The 20,000-nt window shown below is 43.3% G+C and overlaps 3 protein-coding genes across 3 annotated transcripts in view; 2 read left to right on the forward strand and 1 right to left on the reverse strand.

Annotated features, from left to right (window-relative positions):
* Nucleotides 1-12,308, forward strand: part of f10 (coagulation factor X) — a 21,959-nt gene extending 9,651 nt beyond the window's left edge. Inside the window, exons 8-16 of the mRNA XM_079672786.1 lie at nucleotides 1,380-1,478; nucleotides 2,428-2,588; nucleotides 2,820-2,844; nucleotides 2,949-3,062; nucleotides 7,822-7,953; nucleotides 9,153-9,481; nucleotides 9,753-9,870; nucleotides 9,944-10,131; nucleotides 11,544-12,308. Coding sequence (XP_079528912.1) covers nucleotides 1,380-1,478; nucleotides 2,428-2,588; nucleotides 2,820-2,844; nucleotides 2,949-3,062; nucleotides 7,822-7,953; nucleotides 9,153-9,481; nucleotides 9,753-9,870; nucleotides 9,944-10,131; nucleotides 11,544-11,966 — 1,589 coding nt within the window. The 3' untranslated portion in view covers nucleotides 11,967-12,308. The remainder of the gene's footprint in view (nucleotides 1-1,379; nucleotides 1,479-2,427; nucleotides 2,589-2,819; nucleotides 2,845-2,948; nucleotides 3,063-7,821; nucleotides 7,954-9,152; nucleotides 9,482-9,752; nucleotides 9,871-9,943; nucleotides 10,132-11,543) is intronic.
* A 289-nt stretch (nucleotides 12,309-12,597) lies between these two features.
* Nucleotides 12,598-16,537, forward strand: LOC307034068 (venom prothrombin activator porpharin-D-like). Its single transcript, XM_079672787.1, has 8 exons — nucleotides 12,598-12,903; nucleotides 13,311-13,465; nucleotides 13,751-13,775; nucleotides 13,849-14,016; nucleotides 14,384-14,515; nucleotides 14,588-14,661; nucleotides 14,752-14,890; nucleotides 14,970-16,537. Exons 1-8 carry the CDS (start codon nucleotides 12,822-12,824, stop codon nucleotides 15,866-15,868), a joined length of 1,674 nt encoding a protein of 557 aa, XP_079528913.1. The 5' UTR covers nucleotides 12,598-12,821; the 3' UTR covers nucleotides 15,869-16,537.
* pcid2 (PCI domain containing 2) overlaps nucleotides 16,055-20,000 on the reverse strand; it is a 10,419-nt gene continuing 6,473 nt past the window's right edge. Inside the window, 2 exon segments of the mRNA XM_079672791.1 lie at nucleotides 16,055-16,414; nucleotides 16,828-16,951. Coding sequence (XP_079528917.1) covers nucleotides 16,325-16,414; nucleotides 16,828-16,951 — 214 coding nt within the window. The 3' untranslated portion in view covers nucleotides 16,055-16,324.

Below are 20,000 nucleotides of genomic sequence, written 5' to 3' on the forward strand. Positions count from 1 at the left end.
TACATGACTTGTTGTTGACAGTTACGTGACTTGTTGACAGTTACGTGACTTGTTGTTGACAGTTACGTGACTTGTTGACAGTTACGTGACTTGTTGACAGTCACATGACTTGTTGACAGTTACCACTTTATTTCCACAACCCTCTTCTGTTCAGTCGGTAATAAATCATCAGGTTTTGGTCTGTATTGAATGTTGATGATTAGAAGCTGAATAAAGTTTCTGAAGCGACGGATCATTTGTCCAACAGTCTTTATTTTTAACATTTCTTATCTTATAGTGGATGTTATACATTATTGACTTTAGACTTTTGACTTTTTTATTTCTATAAAAGTAATATTAATTATGGAATACATTTTTAAATATATAATAAATACATTATAAAATAAGAACAATTATTACTAAATATATCAATATGGATAGTTATAAGCAAATACATGATAAATAAATTATAAAAAAACTAAAATGATGAAATATTAATTATGAATTATAGAATAAATTATTAATTATATATAAATTATAAAAATGAGTTAAATATTGAAAAGAATATTTAAAACATATTTTAACTATGGCTGTCAGTCGATTAAAATATTTAATCGCAAATTAATCGCACATTTTTTATCTGTTCTAAATGTTCCTTAGAGGAATATTTTTCAAGTTTTTAATACTCTTATCAACATATGAGTGGAAAAATGTGCTTTATGCAAATGTTTATTATCATTTCAACAATGACAAATATTCTCATGAATATTAAACACAACAACCTGGAACCTCTCTCATTGAATAATACAATACAAAGTGTGTGTGTGTGTTCAGGTGTGTGTGTGTGTGTGTGTGTGTGTGTGTGTGTGTGTGTGCGTGTGTGTGTGTGTGTGTGTGTGTGTGTGCGTGTGTGTGTGTGATGGATCGTTGGAGCTATGTGCAACTCAAGGCATATGCTCGAACGGGAGCTGCCTGGACGCTGCAATCATGTTGCACTATCCGTGCTGAGTGTGCTGACTGTTCGTTCAATGTCCCTCTGTCTGGCTGCCTGCATGAAGTCAAGAGCTCGGCGCAGTTGTCGGTGAAATGTCGCTCCTCTGTTTTAACGCGTTAACTTGACAGCCCTAATTTTAACAAATGTTTTTTTTTTTTTAATTTCATGTTTTTTTCAATATTTAAAAACGATATAAATAAATCTAATTAACCGCAATTTTAAAATGTCTTACAATAGCGCTTTTACTTTGAAAGTTTCCAGTCTGCAAACACATGTTGACCTCAGCTGAGTCACAGTTTAGACCTGAATGAGTGTAAACACTCCCTCAGGTCGTTGCCCTCCTCCCTCTCTCCTCCCTCTCTCCTCCCTCCTTCCCTCCTCCATTACTTCCTCTCTTCTCTCTCAGGTTTTATTCTCCGTGGTAGCGGCGCCATGTTGACGTCTGTTTGTGTTCTCCGGCTGACGCTCGGCGTCCTACTGCTGCAGCTGATCGCCGCGCACCAAGGTACCTCATTTACATATTACAGGCTCATTTACATAATCCAGGTGAGAAGGGGGGGGGGTGTTGTTGGTAGAGGGGGGTTGTGTTGACCCTTGACCCCGTCCAGTGTGCTGGGTTTAGCTCAGAACAGAAGGGCTGAAATTATTTCCATTTTCGTGTAATTTTAAGGTTTTATTACTAGATAAATTATAGCTACGAAGTTGGGCGATGTTGTTTTTTGGCGTCCAGTTGGTGGTTGCTGCGCCTTTCGGTTTACACGTTGAGACATCGAGGTGTGGCGCCTGTTTCTCTAAAATGCTTCTCATTAGGAGTGTCTACAAAAGGGTATTGAGTGGAAATGTCAAAGGTTTTAAGAGTTATTACAAAAAGCACTTGTAGAAACGCTAACTGGTGAAGATATTGGAATCATTTTCAAAAATAAAGCGTAAGGTGTCCTTATGGCTAACGCGGCTAATGTGGCTTACGTGGCTAACACAAAGCTAACTTGGCTAACACAAAGCTAACATGGCTAACACAAAGCTTACGTGGCTAACACAAAGCTAACTTGGCTAACACAAAGCTAACATGGCTAACACAAAGCTTACGTGGCTAACACAAAGCTAACTTGGCTAACACAAAGCTAACTTGGCTAACACAAAGCTAACATGGCTAACACAAAGCTAACATGGCTAACACAAAGCTAACTTGGCTAACACAAAGCTAACTTGGCTAACACAAAGCTAACATGGCTAACACAAAGCTAACATGGCTAACACAAAGCTTACGTGGCTAACACAAAGCTAACGTGGCTAACACAAAGCTAACATGGCTAACACAAAGCTAACGTGGCTAACACAAAGCTAACGTGGCTAACACAAAGCTAACTTGGCTAACATGATTACCCAGTTTACTCTAACGTGATAGAATTGTGATTTGAGTGTTTTCCAGAGACGTACCGATGTTTGTGTTTCAGTGTTTCTGGACGGCGACTCGGCGCGGCAGCTCCTGAGCCGCCGGAGACGAGCCAACAGCTTCCTGGAGGAAATGAAGCAGGGCAACATGGAGCGGGAGTGCCAGGAGGAGCGCTGCGACTGGGAGGAGGCGCGGGAGATCTTCGAGAACGAAGACAAAACGGTGAATATCTCCTGAAACTCAAACACCACGAACACTTCAGAGATCTGATTCACTCTCAGGGACAGCTAGCACTGAAGCTAACGCTGTGGGTCGTTGTTGGCGGTACAGCTTCTTAGGAATCAACAGCAAATATTCAACATGTTATTCAAAGTCACCAAAAAACCTTCATTACCTTTTTTTCCACTCACGGTTTGAGTTGAAATATTTAATTCTCTGTTTTATTGTTTCCAGAATGAATTCTGGGCCAAATACGTTGGTAAGACCTTTATTATTGACTCCACCTATAGAAGCATCTGCTTCTCTTTAACATCAATCTCTCAACATGTGTGAAGCAGGAACTTAGTTGTTGTTGTTGTTCAGATGGCGACGCCTGCCTGTCGGTGCCCTGCGCTCACAATGGAGTGTGTAAAGACGGGATCGGCAGCTACACGTGCTACTGCAAAGACGGGTACCAGGGCTTCAACTGTGAGATCGGTACGGACCGCCAAACACTTCAACAAACACATCACCAAACACATCAACAAACACATCAACACCAAACACATCAACAAACACATCAACACCAAACACATCAACAAACACATCAACACCAAACACTTCAACAAACACATCAACACATCAACAAACACATCAACACCAAACACATCAACACCAAACACATCAACAAACACATCAACAAACACATCAACACCAAACACTTCAACAAACACATCAACACATCAACAAACACATCAACACCAAACACATCAACACATCAACAAACACATCAACACCAAACACATCAACACCAAACACATCAACAAACACATCAACAAACACATCAACACCAAACACTTCAACAAACACATCAACACATCAACAAACACATCAACACCAAACACATCAACACCAAACACATCAACAAACACATCAACAAACACATCAACACCAAACACTTCAACAAACACATCAACACATCAACAAACACATCAACACCAAACACATCAACATCAAACACATCAACAAAAACATCAACACCAAACACATCAACAAACACATCAACAAAAACATCAACACCAAACACTTCAACAAACACATCAACACATCAACAAACACATCAACACCAAACACATCAACAAACACATCAACAAACACATCAACACCAAACACATCAACAAAAACATCAACACCAAACACATCAACAAACACATCAACAAAAACATCAACACCAAACACTTCAACAAACACATCAACACATCAACAAACACATCAACACCAAACACATCAACAAACACATCAACAAACACATCAACACCAAACACTTCAACAAACACATCAACACATCAACAAACACATCAACACCAAACACATCAACACCAAACACATCAACACCAAACACATCAACAAAAACATCAACACCAAACACATCAACACCAAACATCAACACCAAACACATCAACAAACACATCAACAAAAACATCAACACCAAACACTTCAACAAACACATCAACACATCAACAAACACATCAACACCAAACACATCAACACCAAAAACATCAACAAACACATCAACAAACACATCAACAAACACATCACCGCCCTCGAGACTGATGCTAGTGGTGCTAACACTGCTTCCTTTAAACTGATGCTAGTGATGCTAACACTGCTTCCTTTAAACTGATGCTAGTGATGCTAACACTGCTTCCTTTAAACTGATGCTAGTGATGCTAACAGTGCGTCCTTTAAACTGATGCTAGTGATGCTAACACTGCTTCCTTTAAACTGATGCTAGTGATGCTAACACTGCTTCCTTTAAACTGATGCTAGTGATGCTAACACTGCTTCCTCTAAACTGATGCTAGTGATGCTAACACTGCTTCCTTTAAACTGATGCTAGTGATGCTAACACTGCTTCCTTTAAACTGATGCTAGTGGTGCTAACACTGCTTCCTCTAAACTGATGCTAGTGATGCTAACACTGCTTCCTCTAAACTGATGCTAGTGGTGCTAACACTGCTTCCTCTAAACTGATGCTAGTGATGCTAACACTGCTTCCTTTAAACTGATGCTAGTGATGCTAACACTGCTTCCTTTAAACTGATGCTAGTGATGCTAACACTGCTTCCTTTAAACTGATGCTAGTGATGCTAACACTGCTTCCTTTAAACTGATGCTAGTGATGCTAACACTGCTTCCTTTAGACTGATGCTAGTGATGCTAACACTGCTTCCTTTAAACTGATGCTAGTGGTGCTAACACTGCTTCCTCTAAACTGATGCTAGTGATGCTAACACTGCTTCCTTTAAACTGATGCTAGTGATGCTAACACTGCTTCCTTTAAACTGATGCTAGTGATGCTAACACTGCTTCCTTTAAACTGATGCTAGTGATGCTAACGGTGCGTCCTTTAAACTGATGCTAGTGATGCTAACACTGCTTCCTTTAAACTGATGCTAGTGATGCTAACACTGCTTCCTTTAAACTGATGCTAGTGATGCTAACACTGCTTCCTTTAAACTGATGCTAGTGGTGCTAACACTGCTTCCTCTAAACTGATGCTAGTGATGCTAACACTGCTTCCTCTAAACTGATGCTAGTGGTGCTAACACTGCTTCCTCTAAACTGATGCTAGTGATGCTAACACTGCTTCCTTTAAACTGATGCTAGTGATGCTAACACTGCTTCCTTTAAACTGATGCTAGTGATGCTAACACTGCTTCCTTTAAACTGATGCTAGTGATGCTAACACTGCTTCCTTTAAACTGATGCTAGTGATGCTAACACTGCTTCCTTTAGACTGATGCTAGTGATGCTAACACTGCTTCCTTTAAACTGATGCTAGTGGTGCTAACACTGCTTCCTCTAAACTGATGCTAGTGATGCTAACACTGCTTCCTTTAAACTGATGCTAGTGATGCTAACACTGCTTCCTTTAAACTGATGCTAGTGATGCTAACACTGCTTCCTTTAAACTGATGCTAGTGATGCTAACACTGCTTCCTTTAGACTGATGCTAGTGATGCTAACACTGCTTCCTTTAAACTGATGCTAGTGATGCTAACACTGCTTCCTTTAAACTGATGCTAGTGATGCTAACACTGCTTCCTTTAGACTGATGCTAGTGATGCTAACACTGCTTCCTTTAAACTGATGCTAGTGATGCTAACACTGCTTCCTTTAAACTGATGCTAGTGATGCTAACACTGCTTCCTTTAAACTGATGCTAGTGATGCTAACACTGCTTCCTTTAAACTGATGCTAGTGATGCTAACACTGCTTCCTTTAAACTGATGCTAGCGATGCTAACACTGCTTCCTTTAAACTGATGCTAGTGATGCTAACACTGCTTCCTTTAGACTGATGCTAGCGATGCTAACACTGCTTCCTTTAAACTGATGCTAGCGATGCTAACACTGCTTCCTTTAAACTGATGCTAGTGATGCTAACACTGCTCCCTTTAAACTGATGCTAGTGATGCTAACACTGCTTCCTTTAAACTGATGCTAGTGATGCTAACACTGCTTCCTTTAAACTGATGCTAGTGGTGCTAACACTGCTTCCTTTAAACTGATGCTAGTGATGCTAACACTGCTTCCTTTAAACTGATGCTAGTGATGCTAACACTGCTTCCTTTAAACTGATGCTAGTGATGCTAACACTGCTTCCTTTAAACTGATGCTAGTGATGCTAACACTGCTTCCTCTAAACTGATGCTAGTGATGCTAACACTGCTTCCTTTAAACTGATGCTAGTGATGCTAACACTGCTTCCTTTAAACTGATGCTAGTGGTGCTAACACTGCTTCCTCTAAACTGATGCTAGTGATGCTAACACTGCTTCCTCTAAACTGATGCTAGTGGTGCTAACACTGCTTCCTTTAAACTGATGCTAGTGATGCTAACACTGCTTCCTTTAAACTGATGCTAGTGATGCTAACACTGCTTCCTCTAAACTGATGCTAGTGATGCTAACACTGCTTCCTTTAAACTGATGCTAGTGATGCTAACACTGCTTCCTTTAAACTGATGCTAGTGGTGCTAACACTGCTTCCTCTAAACTGATGCTAGTGATGCTAACACTGCTTCCTCTAAACTGATGCTAGTGGTGCTAACACTGCTTCCTCTAAACTGATGCTAGTGATGCTAACACTGCTTCCTTTAAACTGATGCTAGTGATGCTAACACTGCTTCCTTTAAACTGATGCTAGTGATGCTAACACTGCTTCCTTTAAACTGATGCTAGTGATGCTAACACTGCTTCCTTTAAACTGATGCTAGTGATGCTAACACTGCTTCCTTTAAACTGATGCTAGTGATGCTAACACTACTTCCTTTAAACTGATGCTAGTGATGCTAACACTGCTTCCTCTAAACTGATGCTAGTGATGCTAACACTGCTTCCTCTAAACTGATGCTAGTGGTGCTAACACTGCTTCCTTTAAACTGATGCTAGTGATGCTAACACTGCTTCCTTTAAACTGATGCTAGTGATGCTAACACTGCTTCCTTTAAACTGATGCTAGTGATGCTAACACTGCTTCCTTTAAACTGATGCTAGCGATGCTAACACTGCTTCCTTTAAACTGATGCTAGTGATGCTAACACTGCTCCCTTTAAACTGATGCTAGTGATGCTAACACTGCTTCCTTTAAACTGATGCTAGTGATGCTAACACTGCTTCCTTTAAACTGATGCTTGTGATGCTAACACTGCTCCCTTTAAACTGATGCTAGTGATGCTAACACTGCTTCCTTTAAACTGATGCTAGTGATGCTAACACTGCTTCCTCTAAACTGATGCTAGTGGTGCTAACACTGCTTCCTTTAAACTGATGCTAGTGATGCTAACACTGCTTCCTTTAGACTGATGCTAGTGATGCTAACACTGCTTCCTTTAAACTGATGCTAGCGATGCTAACACTGCTTCCTTTAAACTGATGCTAGTGATGCTAACACTGCTCCCTTTAAACTGATGCTAGTGATGCTAACACTGCTTCCTTTAAACTGATGCTAGTGATGCTAACACTGCTTCCTTTAAACTGATGCTAGCGATGCTAACACTGCTTCCTTTAAACTGATGCTAGTGATGCTAACACTGCTCCCTTTAAACTGATGCTAGTGATGCTAACACTGCTTCCTTTAAACTGATGCTAGTGATGCTAACACTGCTTCCTCTAAACTGATGCTAATGATGCTAACAGTGCTTCCTCTAAACTGATGCTAATGACGCTAACACTGCTTCCTTTATCTCTGCAGTTATCCCCGAGCTGTGTGAGAATAAAAATGGCGGCTGTGAGCACTTCTGTAACTTGGCTTCGGGAAACGTTCAGTGCTCCTGCGCCAACGGATACTTCCTGGGACCGGACGACAAATCCTGCGACTCCAACGGTGAAACAGACTCCCTACATGTTAGCGATGCTGTACCTTTGGTGTTTACTTGGAGGATATCTTCAACTAGACACAAAGTGAAAGGGTGGTCAGGCTAAATATCTCTTGACCATTCAGAAGCATCAAGGAGAGGCCTGTGTTGAAGCTACTGCTAGCCTAGCCTATTGCCTAGCAAGTTACCTTCTGTAGTTCCTTTAGAGCCCAACATTAGCCACCTTTAGCTTAGCGGTAGTGACGAGAAGTCATGTGACCGTGCTGTAGTTCCTTTATAGCCCAACATTAGCCACCTTTAGCTTAGCGGTGGTGACGTGAAGTCATGTGACCGTGCTGTAGTTCCTTTATAACCCAACATTAGCCTCCTTTAGCTTAGCGGTAGTGACGTGAAGTCATGTGACCGTGCTGTAGTTCCTTTATAGCCCAACATTAGCCTCCTTTAGCTTAGCGGTGGTGACGTGAAGTCATGTGACCGTGCTGTAGTTCCTTTATAGCCCAACATTAGCCTCCTTTAGCTTAGCGGTGGTGACGTGAAGTCATGTGACCGTGCTGTAGTTCCTTTATAGCCCAACATTAGCCTCCTTTAGCTAAGCGGTGGTGACGTGAAGTCATGTGACCGTGCTGTAGTTCCTTTATAGCCCAACATTAGCCGCCTTTAGCTTAGCGGTGGTGACGTGAAGTCATGTGACCGTGCTGTAGTTCCTTTATAGCCCAACATTAGCCTCCTTTAGCTTAGCGGTGGTGACGTGAAGTCATGTGACCGTGCTGTAGTTCCTTTATAGCCCAACATTAGCCGCCTTTAGCTTAGCGGTGGTGACGTGAAGTCATGTGACCGTGCTGTAGTTCCTTTATAGCCCAACATTAGCCTCCTTTAGCTTAGCGGTGGTGACGTGAAGTCATGTGACCGTGCTGTAGTTCCTTTATAGCCCAACATTAGCCTCCTTTAGCTTAGCGGTGATGATGTGAAGTCATGTGACCGTGCTGTAGTTCCTTTATAGCCCAACATTAGCCTCCTTTAGCTTAGCGGTGGTGACGTGAAGTCATGTGACCGTGCTGTAGTTCCTTTATAGCTCAACTTTAGCCTCCTTTAGCTTAGCGGTGGTGACGTGAATTCATGTAGTTCCTTTATTAGCTTTTTACTACAACACAACGTTTGTTTTTAGAGATTATTTCCTGCAATAACCCAAAACTCCGATCTCTTGCAGACATCTTTAAATGCGGCGCCGTCGTGACGGAAAACGTCCGGGCAGTTTTCCGGTACGACCGCAACAACACGACAACGCAGGGCAACGAGTCCACGGTGATGGAAAACATCAACATGAGCGACTTAATGAAAAACATCAGCATCAGCGACTTAATGCTGAAAAACATCAGCGATGGCGACTTCCTGCCGGAGAACAGCGACTTCCTGCCAGAGAACAGCGACTTCCTGTTGGAAGACGCCGTGTCGGAGGAGACGCTTTACTCTCAGATGGCGAGTATGACGCGCATCGTGAACGGAGAGGACTGTCCTCCGGGGGAGTGTCCGTGGCAGGTAAACACGTAGAAATGAAAATGTTAAGCACTTCGCAGATGATGAAGATGTGTGAAGATATTAGTAGCTGTTTTTGATGATCAATTCATTGGGATTTCAAGCAAAGAAGAGGTACTCATTTTGTTTTCTACGTGGGAATGAATAATAGTCAAATTATAAGGCCAATGTTTTCTTTTTAACAAGTCCATAATGGTATATACTTGGAAGTCCATTAAAGACGTCTGGAAGTATATTTTGGTTCAGTTTGACCAGTTTGCATCTGGTCCTGCAGGCTCTCCTCCTGAACGAGGACGACCGGGGTTTCTGTGGAGGAACGATCCTTAACGAGTACATCATCCTGACGGCCGCCCACTGCATGAATGCCTCGCGCTACATCTACGTGAGACTCGGTAGGTCTGACGGACCCGAATATAAAACACGAGGCAGATTTATGTTGCACGCTTTAACTGAAATACGTTACAGGGGAGTTTGACGTGTTGGTGGATCACGGTAACGAGGCGAGGCACGAGGTGGAGACGATCATCACGCACCACAGATACAAGCCGGACACCTACAACAACGACATCGCGCTAATGAAGCTAGCAATGCCCATCAAGTTCTCCCGCTTCATCCTGCCGGCCTGCATCCCTGAGCAGGAGTTCGCTGAAAAGGTGAACCTTCAAAACGTGTTTCACAAATAAAGTTTGACATTCAGTGGCCGAGTCGTTCCAAACTTAGCTCATATTCTTTTTCTAACTTTGGTGAAACAGAAGATTTAAAGAGGAGCTTTTGCATGATTCTTTTTGTAAAAGTACAAAAAGTACGTTAGCTTCCAGTGCTAACTCTTTACCCCCTGGTATGATTACGTTAGCTTCCAGTGCTAACTCTTTACCCCCTGGTATGATTACGTTAGCTTCCAGTGCTAACTCTTTACCCCCTGGTATGATTATGTTAGCTTCCAGTGCTAACTCTTTACCCCCTGGTATGATTATGTTAGCTTCCAGTGCTAACTCTTTACCCCCTGGTATGATTATGTTAGCTTCCAGTGCTAACTCTTTACCCCCTGGTATGATTATGTTAGCTTCCAGTGCTAACTCTTTACCCCCGGGTATGATTACGTTAGCTTCCAGTGCTAACTCTTTACCCCCTGGTTTGAATACCTTAGCTTCCAGTGCTAACTCTTTACCCCCTGGTATGATTATGTTAGCTTCCAGTGCTAACTCTTTACCCCCTGGTATGATTACGTTAGCTTCCAGTGCTAACTCTTTACCCCCTGGTATGATTATGTTAGCTTCCAGTGCTAACTCTTTACCCCCTGGTATGATTATGTTAGCTTCCAGTGCTAACTCTTTACCCCCTGGTATGATTATGTTAGCTTCCAGTGCTAACTCTTTACCCCCTGGTATGATTATGTTAGCTTCCAGTGCTAACTCTTTACCCCCTGGTATGATTATGTTAGCTTCCAGTGCTAACTCTTTACCCCCTGGTATGATTATGTTAGCTTCCAGTGCTAACTCTTTACCCCCTGGTTTGAATACCTTAGCTTCCAGTGCTAACTCTTTACCCCCTGGTATGATTATGTTAGCTTCCAGTGCTAACTCTTTACCCCCGGTTATGATTACGTTAGCTTCCAGTGCTAACTCTTTACCCCCTGGTTTGAATACCTTAGCTTCCAGTGCTAACTCTTTACCCCCTGGTATGATTATGTTAGCTTCCAGTGCTAACTCTTTACCCCCTGGTTTGAATACCTTAGCTTCCAGTGCTAACTCTTTACCCCCGGGTATGATTATGTTAGCTTCCAGTGCTAACTCTTTACCCCCTGGTATGATTACGTTAGCTTCCAGTGCTAACTCTTTACCCCCGGGTATGATTACGTTAGCTTCCAGTGCTAACTCTTTACCCCCGGGTATGATTACGTTAGCTTCCAGTGCTAACTCTTTACCCCCTGGTATGATTACGTTAGCTTCCAGTGCTAACTCTTTACCCCCTGGTATGAATACGTTAGCTTCCAGTGCTAACTCTTTACCCCCTGGTATGAATACGTTAGCTTCCAATGCTAACTCTTTACCCCCTGGTTCTACAGGTGTTGATGCGGGAGCCCGACGGCATGGTGAGTGGTTTCGGGCGCACGGGCGAGGGCCGGCAGCCGTCAACCATCCTGCAGCGTCTCTCCATGCCTTACGTGGACCGGCTCACCTGCAAGGAGTCCACCCAGCTGCGCATCAGCACCAACATGTTCTGCGCTGGCTACGACACGATAGCCAAGGACTCGTGCCAAGGCGACAGCGGCGGACCGCACGTCACACGCTACGGAAACACGTACTTCATCACCGGCATTGTGAGCTGGGGCGAGGGCTGCGCGCGGAAAGGGAAATACGGCGTTTACACTCAGGTGTCCAAGTACATCCGCTGGATCAACAGTGGCATGGAGCAGCTGATGCCCAAAGAGAAGAGCGGCAGGCGGAGGAAGAGGCACCGCGGCCCGGCCCGGAGGCTGTTTCTGTAAACACCACGCCATAGCATAGCTAGCTAAACAAGCTAATCCCTGTTATAATGTTGATAATTACTTTAGGGGTTCCTCAGGGCTTGAGTCTCGGCCCTTTATATTTTATATATAGTTATTTTAATCGATTTATTTTCATTTATAGGGCGGCATCTGACATATTTGCATCTTACAAAGAAGCTTTTTGATCAGTATTGTTAAAGGAAAAGTGCAATTTTGATCAATTTAACAATTGAAATGTATTACATTTGTGTAAAAAACTGTGTGTTCGTGTGTTCTGTCTAAAATGTGCTTTTTCATCTTAAAGAGAAGCTACATAAATAAATAAAAACAACAACAGTGGAAGTCTTTTGTGATTGAGTCTCATTGCAGATTATTTTAACACATCGTCTTTGATTTTGGGAGATTTTAACAGTTATATTTGAATATTTTATGACAGATTTTAATATGGGCTAAGGGTCTTGTTGGGACATCATGTCTCCCCTACACGTCTATCCGGGGATGATTTTAAATGATTAATCCCTTGTTTACCCGGGGACTCCTGGAGTTCAGAGGTCGATGCTGCTTGTTTAGAGAGAACGGGTCAGAGTCCACTGCAGTGTTTACAAAGAGACGTTTAAATACCGTTTAACTCTTTAGAGCAACACACCTGATGAGGAGGTGAAACACTGACTCCTCTGGGAATATTGAGTTTTAAAATCTATTTAAAATGTGTAAAACTGAACTCCGTAAATTAAGATGAAGCTTTTTTAAATTGGTAAATTTGTGAATGAAGTCTGGTTTGATTTAATCACGAGACTCCCGACAGAAATCAGTGTGTGACGTCAGTGTGTAAACAGTGTTCAGACACTCAGAGTCATGGCGGTCGGCATCATGTCGGCTCGAGCGTCTCTTCTGGCGCTAACCGCTTGCTTCCTTCAAGTTCTCATCCAAGGACAAGGTAAGACATCGGTAAACTGCGAACTTAGTGCTAATATCAGCTGTCGTTTGATTCACAGGTCAATCGGGCGGGAAACTGAAAGGTAAATATGATATGTCAGACATAAACAAATTATCCAGTTCGTTATCCAGGCGGTCTATTGGTGCCAAAAACACTGTTTTTAACTTAAAACACACTCAGTGTCGTAATGAAGAATTAGTTTGAATAACTATTACATTTTATAAACTACAAAGATTTTTATTTGATATTATTTAGTAGTTTTTTGCGGCGCTCGCAACCAGGACGTTGCATGCAGTTAAACAGGTTTATTTATATTATTTTATATTTTATTGTCAGTGTTTCGGGCCCCCTGCGCTCGCGGCGTGCTAACCTGTTTTATATAATAGTATTTATTATTTTATTGTCAGTGTTTCGGGCTCCCCAGGACGTGTTCCTGCGCTCGCGGCGCGCTAACAGGTTCCTGGTGGAGGAGTTTCTGCAGGGGAACCTCGAGAGGGAGTGCTATGAGGAATGGTGCAACTACGAGGAGGCGCGGGAATACTTCGAGGACACGCCCAGTACGGTGAGGGAAAACATTAAAGAATATATTAGTATTTGTTATATATTTTTTATTATAGATTAATTCCAATTTTTCTTGTCTAAATATATTTTGTAATAATACTTCAATTTATATATTTTATTTATCTAAATATATTTTTTTATTCTTATTTAAGTACAGTTATTTTCTTTTGTAAAACATTTTTAATGATTAAATATGATAATTATTATTATAACTATAGTTAAGGCAATATTTTAAATTACTTCGAAACCGTTTTTAATGTCTTTGTTTGTCTTTGTTTGTGTTCAGAACGCCTTCTGGAGCGTTTACTACGGTACGTTTTCATTTCGACTCTAAACTAATACTTTGTTTTCGTCATTATTTATATTTCTGTATTTCTGTTGCAGACGGGGATCAGTGCGAGCCGGACCCCTGCCTGCACGGAGGAAACTGCACGGACCGGTTGGGGGGGTTCCTGTGCTTCTGCCCCCCCCCTCACTACGGCCCTGTCTGTGAGCTGGGGGCCCCGGGGCCCGATGGAAGCCCCCCCGCCGCCCCGCTGGTCACCTCCACAGGTTATTATATATAGGTTATAACTACAAATTAAATCATATTTGTTATTTTGTAATATATTAATTTGATTATACATTTTATTGATTATGTTTTATTTTATGTATCTGTTTTTCTTCTGTATATATATTTGTATTATTTTACATTTTAAATGAACCCTTATAAAAATGGCTTTTAATACATCTGATTAGACCACGCCCAACGCGATGTTAGCACCGCCTCCAAACGGGGGGCGTGGCTTGGAACAAAGCTAGTTTAAGGTGTGCTTTTTTCAGCGTTTTTATTTGGTCGGTACTCCGCCAGCAACACACTCGTTTATTAAAGATGTTTGACTAAAGGATCTACCTGTGTTTTAACCGTCCCGTGTCTCAGAGATCTCTGAGTGTCCGATCGGCGGCCCGTTGGCGTGCGATCAGATGTGCGAGGCGTCCGTCGGTTCGTTCGTCTGCTCCTGCCTGACGGGCTTCAGACTGCAGGAGGACGGGCGGAGCTGCCGGGCTGAAGGTACGATGATAAAAAACACGAGAAAATATACAAGAACTATAGAGAGAAATAACGCCATGTTTGTTTCCTCAGCCGAGTTTACCTGCGGAAGACTTCCTGACGAGATCAACGCCACGCTGTGCCCTCGAGGAGACTGTCCCTGGCAGGTGAGGCGACCAATCACGTCCCATTAGCCTCCGTTAGCTTAGCGGTGGTGAAGTCATGCTGTATTTAACAGGTTTGTTTTGCTCCTGCAGGCGTCCCTATTGGACAGCAGAGGGGAGGAGCTGTGTAGCTGCGCTGTGATTGGCCGTCGCTCCGTGCTAACCTCGGCTCGATGCCTCCTGAGGGGCATGTCATCGCCCCCCCGACCCTCTGACTTCACCGTGGCCGCCGGTATATTATTGCAGCGTTTTATTGTGAAATTTAAGATGATTTTCACAATAAAAGCCTCATTAATCTTTTATTCTTCCAGGCGATAGAAAGACGCTCGTCGCCGTGCAGTCGCTCTACATCCACGAGCGTTTCCGTGAGCATTGCCGTGACGATGACCTCGTCCTGCTGGAGTTGTCCCGCCCCCTGACATTTGGCCCCGCCCTCTCCCACCTCTGCCTCCCCCCCACCAGGGACTTCAGCGAGAACATCCTGATGCATTCTGGGAGAACGGGGGACGCCGGGGAAAAGACGCTCGTCTACAAAACGCTGGACGAGTGCCGACTAAATACGAACATTTCAAATCTGCTTAGCAACAAGATGTTCTGCATGGGGGGGCTTAATGAGGGACAAGAGGGGGGGCAAAGGAGACCCAAACGAGCCCAGGGGAGCCTTAATGAACTCTGGAATTACACTAGTACGGATATGAGGAGAAATGGTTCTGATCGAGTCCATAGAGACCAGACCGGGGCTTTAAGAAACCCAAACAGTACCATTAAGAGCCCGGATGAACCCTTTAGGAACAAGAATGGCAGCGAAGGGACGCAGAATGAAAGCCATCACGAGAACCAGGACCACCAACAGGACCACCAACAAGACCACCATCAAAACAAACACCAGAACCACAACCAACAACACCAAGACCACCACCAGGACCACAACCGAACCCCCCATGGAGCGGACCGGACTCTGATTGGATCAGAAACCGGGAACAGGACCCAGAATGGCGCCCGGCGGTGTTCGGGCTTGTTGGCGGGGACGCCGGTTGCTACAGTGGAGCGCGGGACGGCGTTCCTCACCGGGCTGCTGATGACATCATCATGTGGGGACGGGCTGGTGTTCACCAAACTGTCCCGGTACCTGAGCTGGATCCGGACCCGGCTGGAGGCCAGCGAGGGTCACGTGACCTCTCAGGTCCTGCAGTACCCCGAGAAACCCTGAGACACTTTATCCTCAAATATTAACACTTTTTCCCCGAATTGTTGACGTTTTCTTGAAATATTACACTTTTTAATTTTAAATATTCCACTACAGATGATAAATGCCCAGTAAAGACCACAATACCCACAATGCACCAGCTCCAGTGTTACTCAGGTTAGTGTTAATAAAGAGAGACGGGACACGCTCTACAAACAGATTCAGTTTTTATTCAACATTAAAAGGTTTCCGGTACAAAATAAAGAACGTTTGAGCAGAGGGGATTGTGGGCAACGTAGTCTATGAGACGGAGGACAGAGCAGAGGGGATTGTGGGTGATGTAGTCCATAAGATGGAGGACAGAGCAGAGGGGATTGTGGGTGACGTAGTCTATGAGATGGAGGACAGAGCAGAGGGAATTGTGGGTAACGTAGTCTATGAGACGGAGGACAGAGCAGAGGGGATTGTGGGTGATGTAGTCTATGAGACGGAGGACAGAGCAGGAAACGGGTTCTGTTTACTGACCACGAGCTTCTGGTGCTGCTGGGAGATGTAGCCTTTGATGTGACCCTGAGGGAAACCACAGAAGAAGAACAGGCTAACTGTTAGCGCCCCGCTGCGGTAAAACACCTCAGACTGAAGATATCCTTTTATTGTGAAACTGATATTTGATTAAATACATAACAAATCTGATTCATTTATTGTTTTATATATTATAGTTTATTATACAATACATTTAATTCCAGTATATAAATAAAGAAAAATAATACTATTTAAAGAAATTGTAAAAAAAACACGGGAAAAAAGCTGCCGAAGAGTTAGAGGTGTGTGTGTGTGTGTGTGTGTGTGTGTGTGTGTGTGTGTGTGTGTGTGTGTGTGTGTGTGTGTGTGTGTGTGTGTGTGTCTGTGTGTGTCTGTGTGTGTGTGTGTGTGTGTGTGTGTGTGTGTGTGTGTGTGTGTGTGTGTGTGTGTGTGTGTCTCACCATGTAAATGAGGTTAGCGAGGATACACTGCACTTCGTCCAGATCAACGTCCTGCAGCTGCATCATCTGCAGAGACACCAGGAAGGACGCCAGGGGCAGCTGGTGGGTCCTCAGCAGCAGGTACCTGATCAATATATATATAATATATATATATATAATATATCATAAATAATATATATTAATAAAATATAAAATGTACTGAGAAGTTCTTCCACTTTCTTGAACAGGGTCCTGTAGTATTTAGCAGTCTATATGTAGTATCTAAAGCAGTGGCGGATTTAGGATGAAGATTTTTTTTTTAAATATTGAAGTTAAAAGCATCAATCTGGTGCACTTTGAGAGCAACACTAACCCCACCTTAATAACACCTTAAAGCGGACAAAAGGCACTGGAGAACACTTCTTCATTAACACCCTCTAATGAAGCAAACTAATGCCTTAACTCACTCAAACACAGTCCTTTACTTATCTCGGTGAAACGAATGTGCGTAGACTTTTAAAGGATGTGGATAGTCTCACCTTGATTCTGGCGCATTGCTTATGGTTTTACAGATCTACTCTCATCCACCATCTTTGTTTGTGACGTAAAGAGTGTAAGAGTCACGTTTCTAAATCGGACACTCTAAGTGGATGCAGTCACAGCCAATCGGAGTCTGATTCAGAGGGTTGCCTGTCAGTTCCGTTGCTATGGTTCCGTTGCTATGGTTCCGTTGCTATGGTTCCGTTGCTATGTGTACTGAAACGAGAGCCGGTATAATTCCACGCTCGAAAACAAAATACAATTTGGAATACGTTATTTTAGTGCAGGGGTGGGGAACCTCTGGCCTCCGGGCCGTATACGGCCCTCGAGGTCATTTATAAACACACGCAAAAAAAAAGAATTTAAGAAGTGGTATACGTCTGGTCTGACAGGGGTGCAGTTATGCCGGAGAGCACCGGAACGCGGCTCCGGCACTTCAGAAATGGCAGTACCCATAAGGAGCTGCACACATGCTGCAGTTTGTGCGTGGCTGTGTCTGTAGCTGAAAGCCCAGAGGGGATCTGTTCATCTGTCACACTGATCAGACTGTCAATCACTTCGTTGTTGTTAGCATCTGGTTAGCTAGCTATGCTAACGAATAGAAGAAGCTTTTTCTCCAACCAGTGAGGTAAAGGCACAATACGTGCCATCAATGTTGTGAATGAATGAGCCGAGCGTGGCGTCAAAGTCATCTCAGACTTTGTGGCAGCAGGCAGGAGCAAGGAGCACCTGCAGCATGTGCTGCAGGAGCAAGGAGCACCTGCAGCATGTGCTGCAGGAGCAAGGAGCTCCTGCAGCACATTCTGCAGGTGCTCCTTGCTGATACTGCTGATACAGCTGATACAGCTGATACTGCTGATACTGCAGATACAGCTGATACTGCTGATACTGTTGATACTGCAGATACAGCTGATACTGCTGATACAGCTGATACTGCTGCTACAGCTGATACTGCTGCTACTGCTGATACTGTTGATACAGCTGATACTGCTGATACTGCTGCTACAGCTGATACTGCTGATACTGCTGATACAGCTGATACTGCTGATACTGCAGATACAGCTGATACTGCTGATACTGTTGATACTGCAGATACAGCTGATACAGCTGATACTGCTGATACTGCTGCTACAGCTGATACTGCTGCTACTGCTGATACTGTTGATACAGCTGATACTGTTGATACTACTGATACAGCTGATACTGTTGATACTGTTGATACTGCTGATACTGCAGATACAGCTGATACTGCTGATACTGCAGATACTGTTGATACAGCTGATACTGCTGATACTGCTGATACTGTTGATACTGCAGATACAGCTGATACTGCTGATACTGCAGATACTGTTGATACAGCTGATACTGCTGATACTGCTGATACAGCTGATACTACTGATACTGCAGATACTGTTGATACAGCTGATACAGCTGATACTACTGATACTGTTGATACAGCTGATACTGCTGATACTGCAGATACTGCTGATACTGCTGATACTGCTGATACTGCTGATACTGCTGATACTGCTGATACTGCTGATACAGCTGATACTACTGATACTGTTGATACAGCTGATACTGCTGATACAGCTGATACTACTGATACTACTGATACTGTTGATACAGCTGATACTGCTGATACTGCAGATACTGCTGATACAGCTGATACTACTGATACTGCTGATACAGCTGATACTACTGATACTACTGATACTGTTGATACAGCTGATACTGCTGATACTGCAGATACAGCTGATACTACTGATACTACTGATACTGTTGATACAGCTGATACTGCTGATACAGCTGATACTGCTGATACTGCTGATACAGCTGATACTGCTGATACAGCTGATACTGCTGATACTGCAGATACTGCTGATACTGCTGATACTGCTGATACTGCTGATACTGCTGATACTGCTGATACTGCTGATACAGCTGATACTGCTGATACAGCTGATACTGCTGATACTGCAGATACTGCTGATACTGCTGATACTGCTGATACTGCTGATACTGCTGATACTGCTGATACTGCTGATACTGTTGATACAGCTGATACTGCTGATACAGCTGATACTGCTGATACAGCTGATACAGCTGATACTACTGATACTGTTGATACTGCAGATACTGCTGATACTGCTGATACTGCTGATACTGCTGATACTGCTGATACTGCTGATACTGCTGATACAGCTGATACTACTGATACTACTGATACTGTTGATACAGCTGATACTGCTGATACTGCAGATACTGCTGATACTGCTGATACTGCTGATACTGCTGATACAGCTGATACTGCTGATACTGCTGATACTGCTGATACTGCAGATACTGCTGATACTGCTGATACTGCTGATACAGCTGATACTGCTGATACTGCTGATACTGTTGATACTGCTGATACTGCTGATACAGCTGATACTACTGATACTGCTGATACAGCTGATACTGCTGATACTGCTGATACTGCTGATACTGCTGATACAGCTGATACTGCTGATACTGTTGATACTGCTGATACTGCAGATACTGCTGATACTGCTGATACTGTTGATACTGCTGATACAGCTGATACTGCTGATACTGCTGATACTGCTGATACTGCTGATACAGCTGATACTGCTGATACAGCTGATACT

Source organism: Notothenia rossii (assembly GCF_949606895.1).
Source record: "Notothenia rossii genome assembly, chromosome: 3".
Lineage (NCBI taxonomy): Eukaryota > Metazoa > Chordata > Actinopteri > Perciformes > Nototheniidae > Notothenia > Notothenia rossii.

Bases quoted from the DNA above. Each gene is read 5' to 3' on its own strand.
- LOC307034068 (XM_079672787.1), top strand. From the start codon at position 12,822: ATGGCGGTCGGCATCATGTCGGCTCGAGCGTCTCTTCTGGCGCTAACC. The intron at 14,516-14,587 runs GTACGATGATAA...TTGTTTCCTCAG, and splicing joins GCGGAGCTGCCGGGCTGAAG to CCGAGTTTACCTGCGGAAGA. The intron at 14,662-14,751 runs GTGAGGCGACCA...TTGCTCCTGCAG, and splicing joins GAGGAGACTGTCCCTGGCAG to GCGTCCCTATTGGACAGCAG.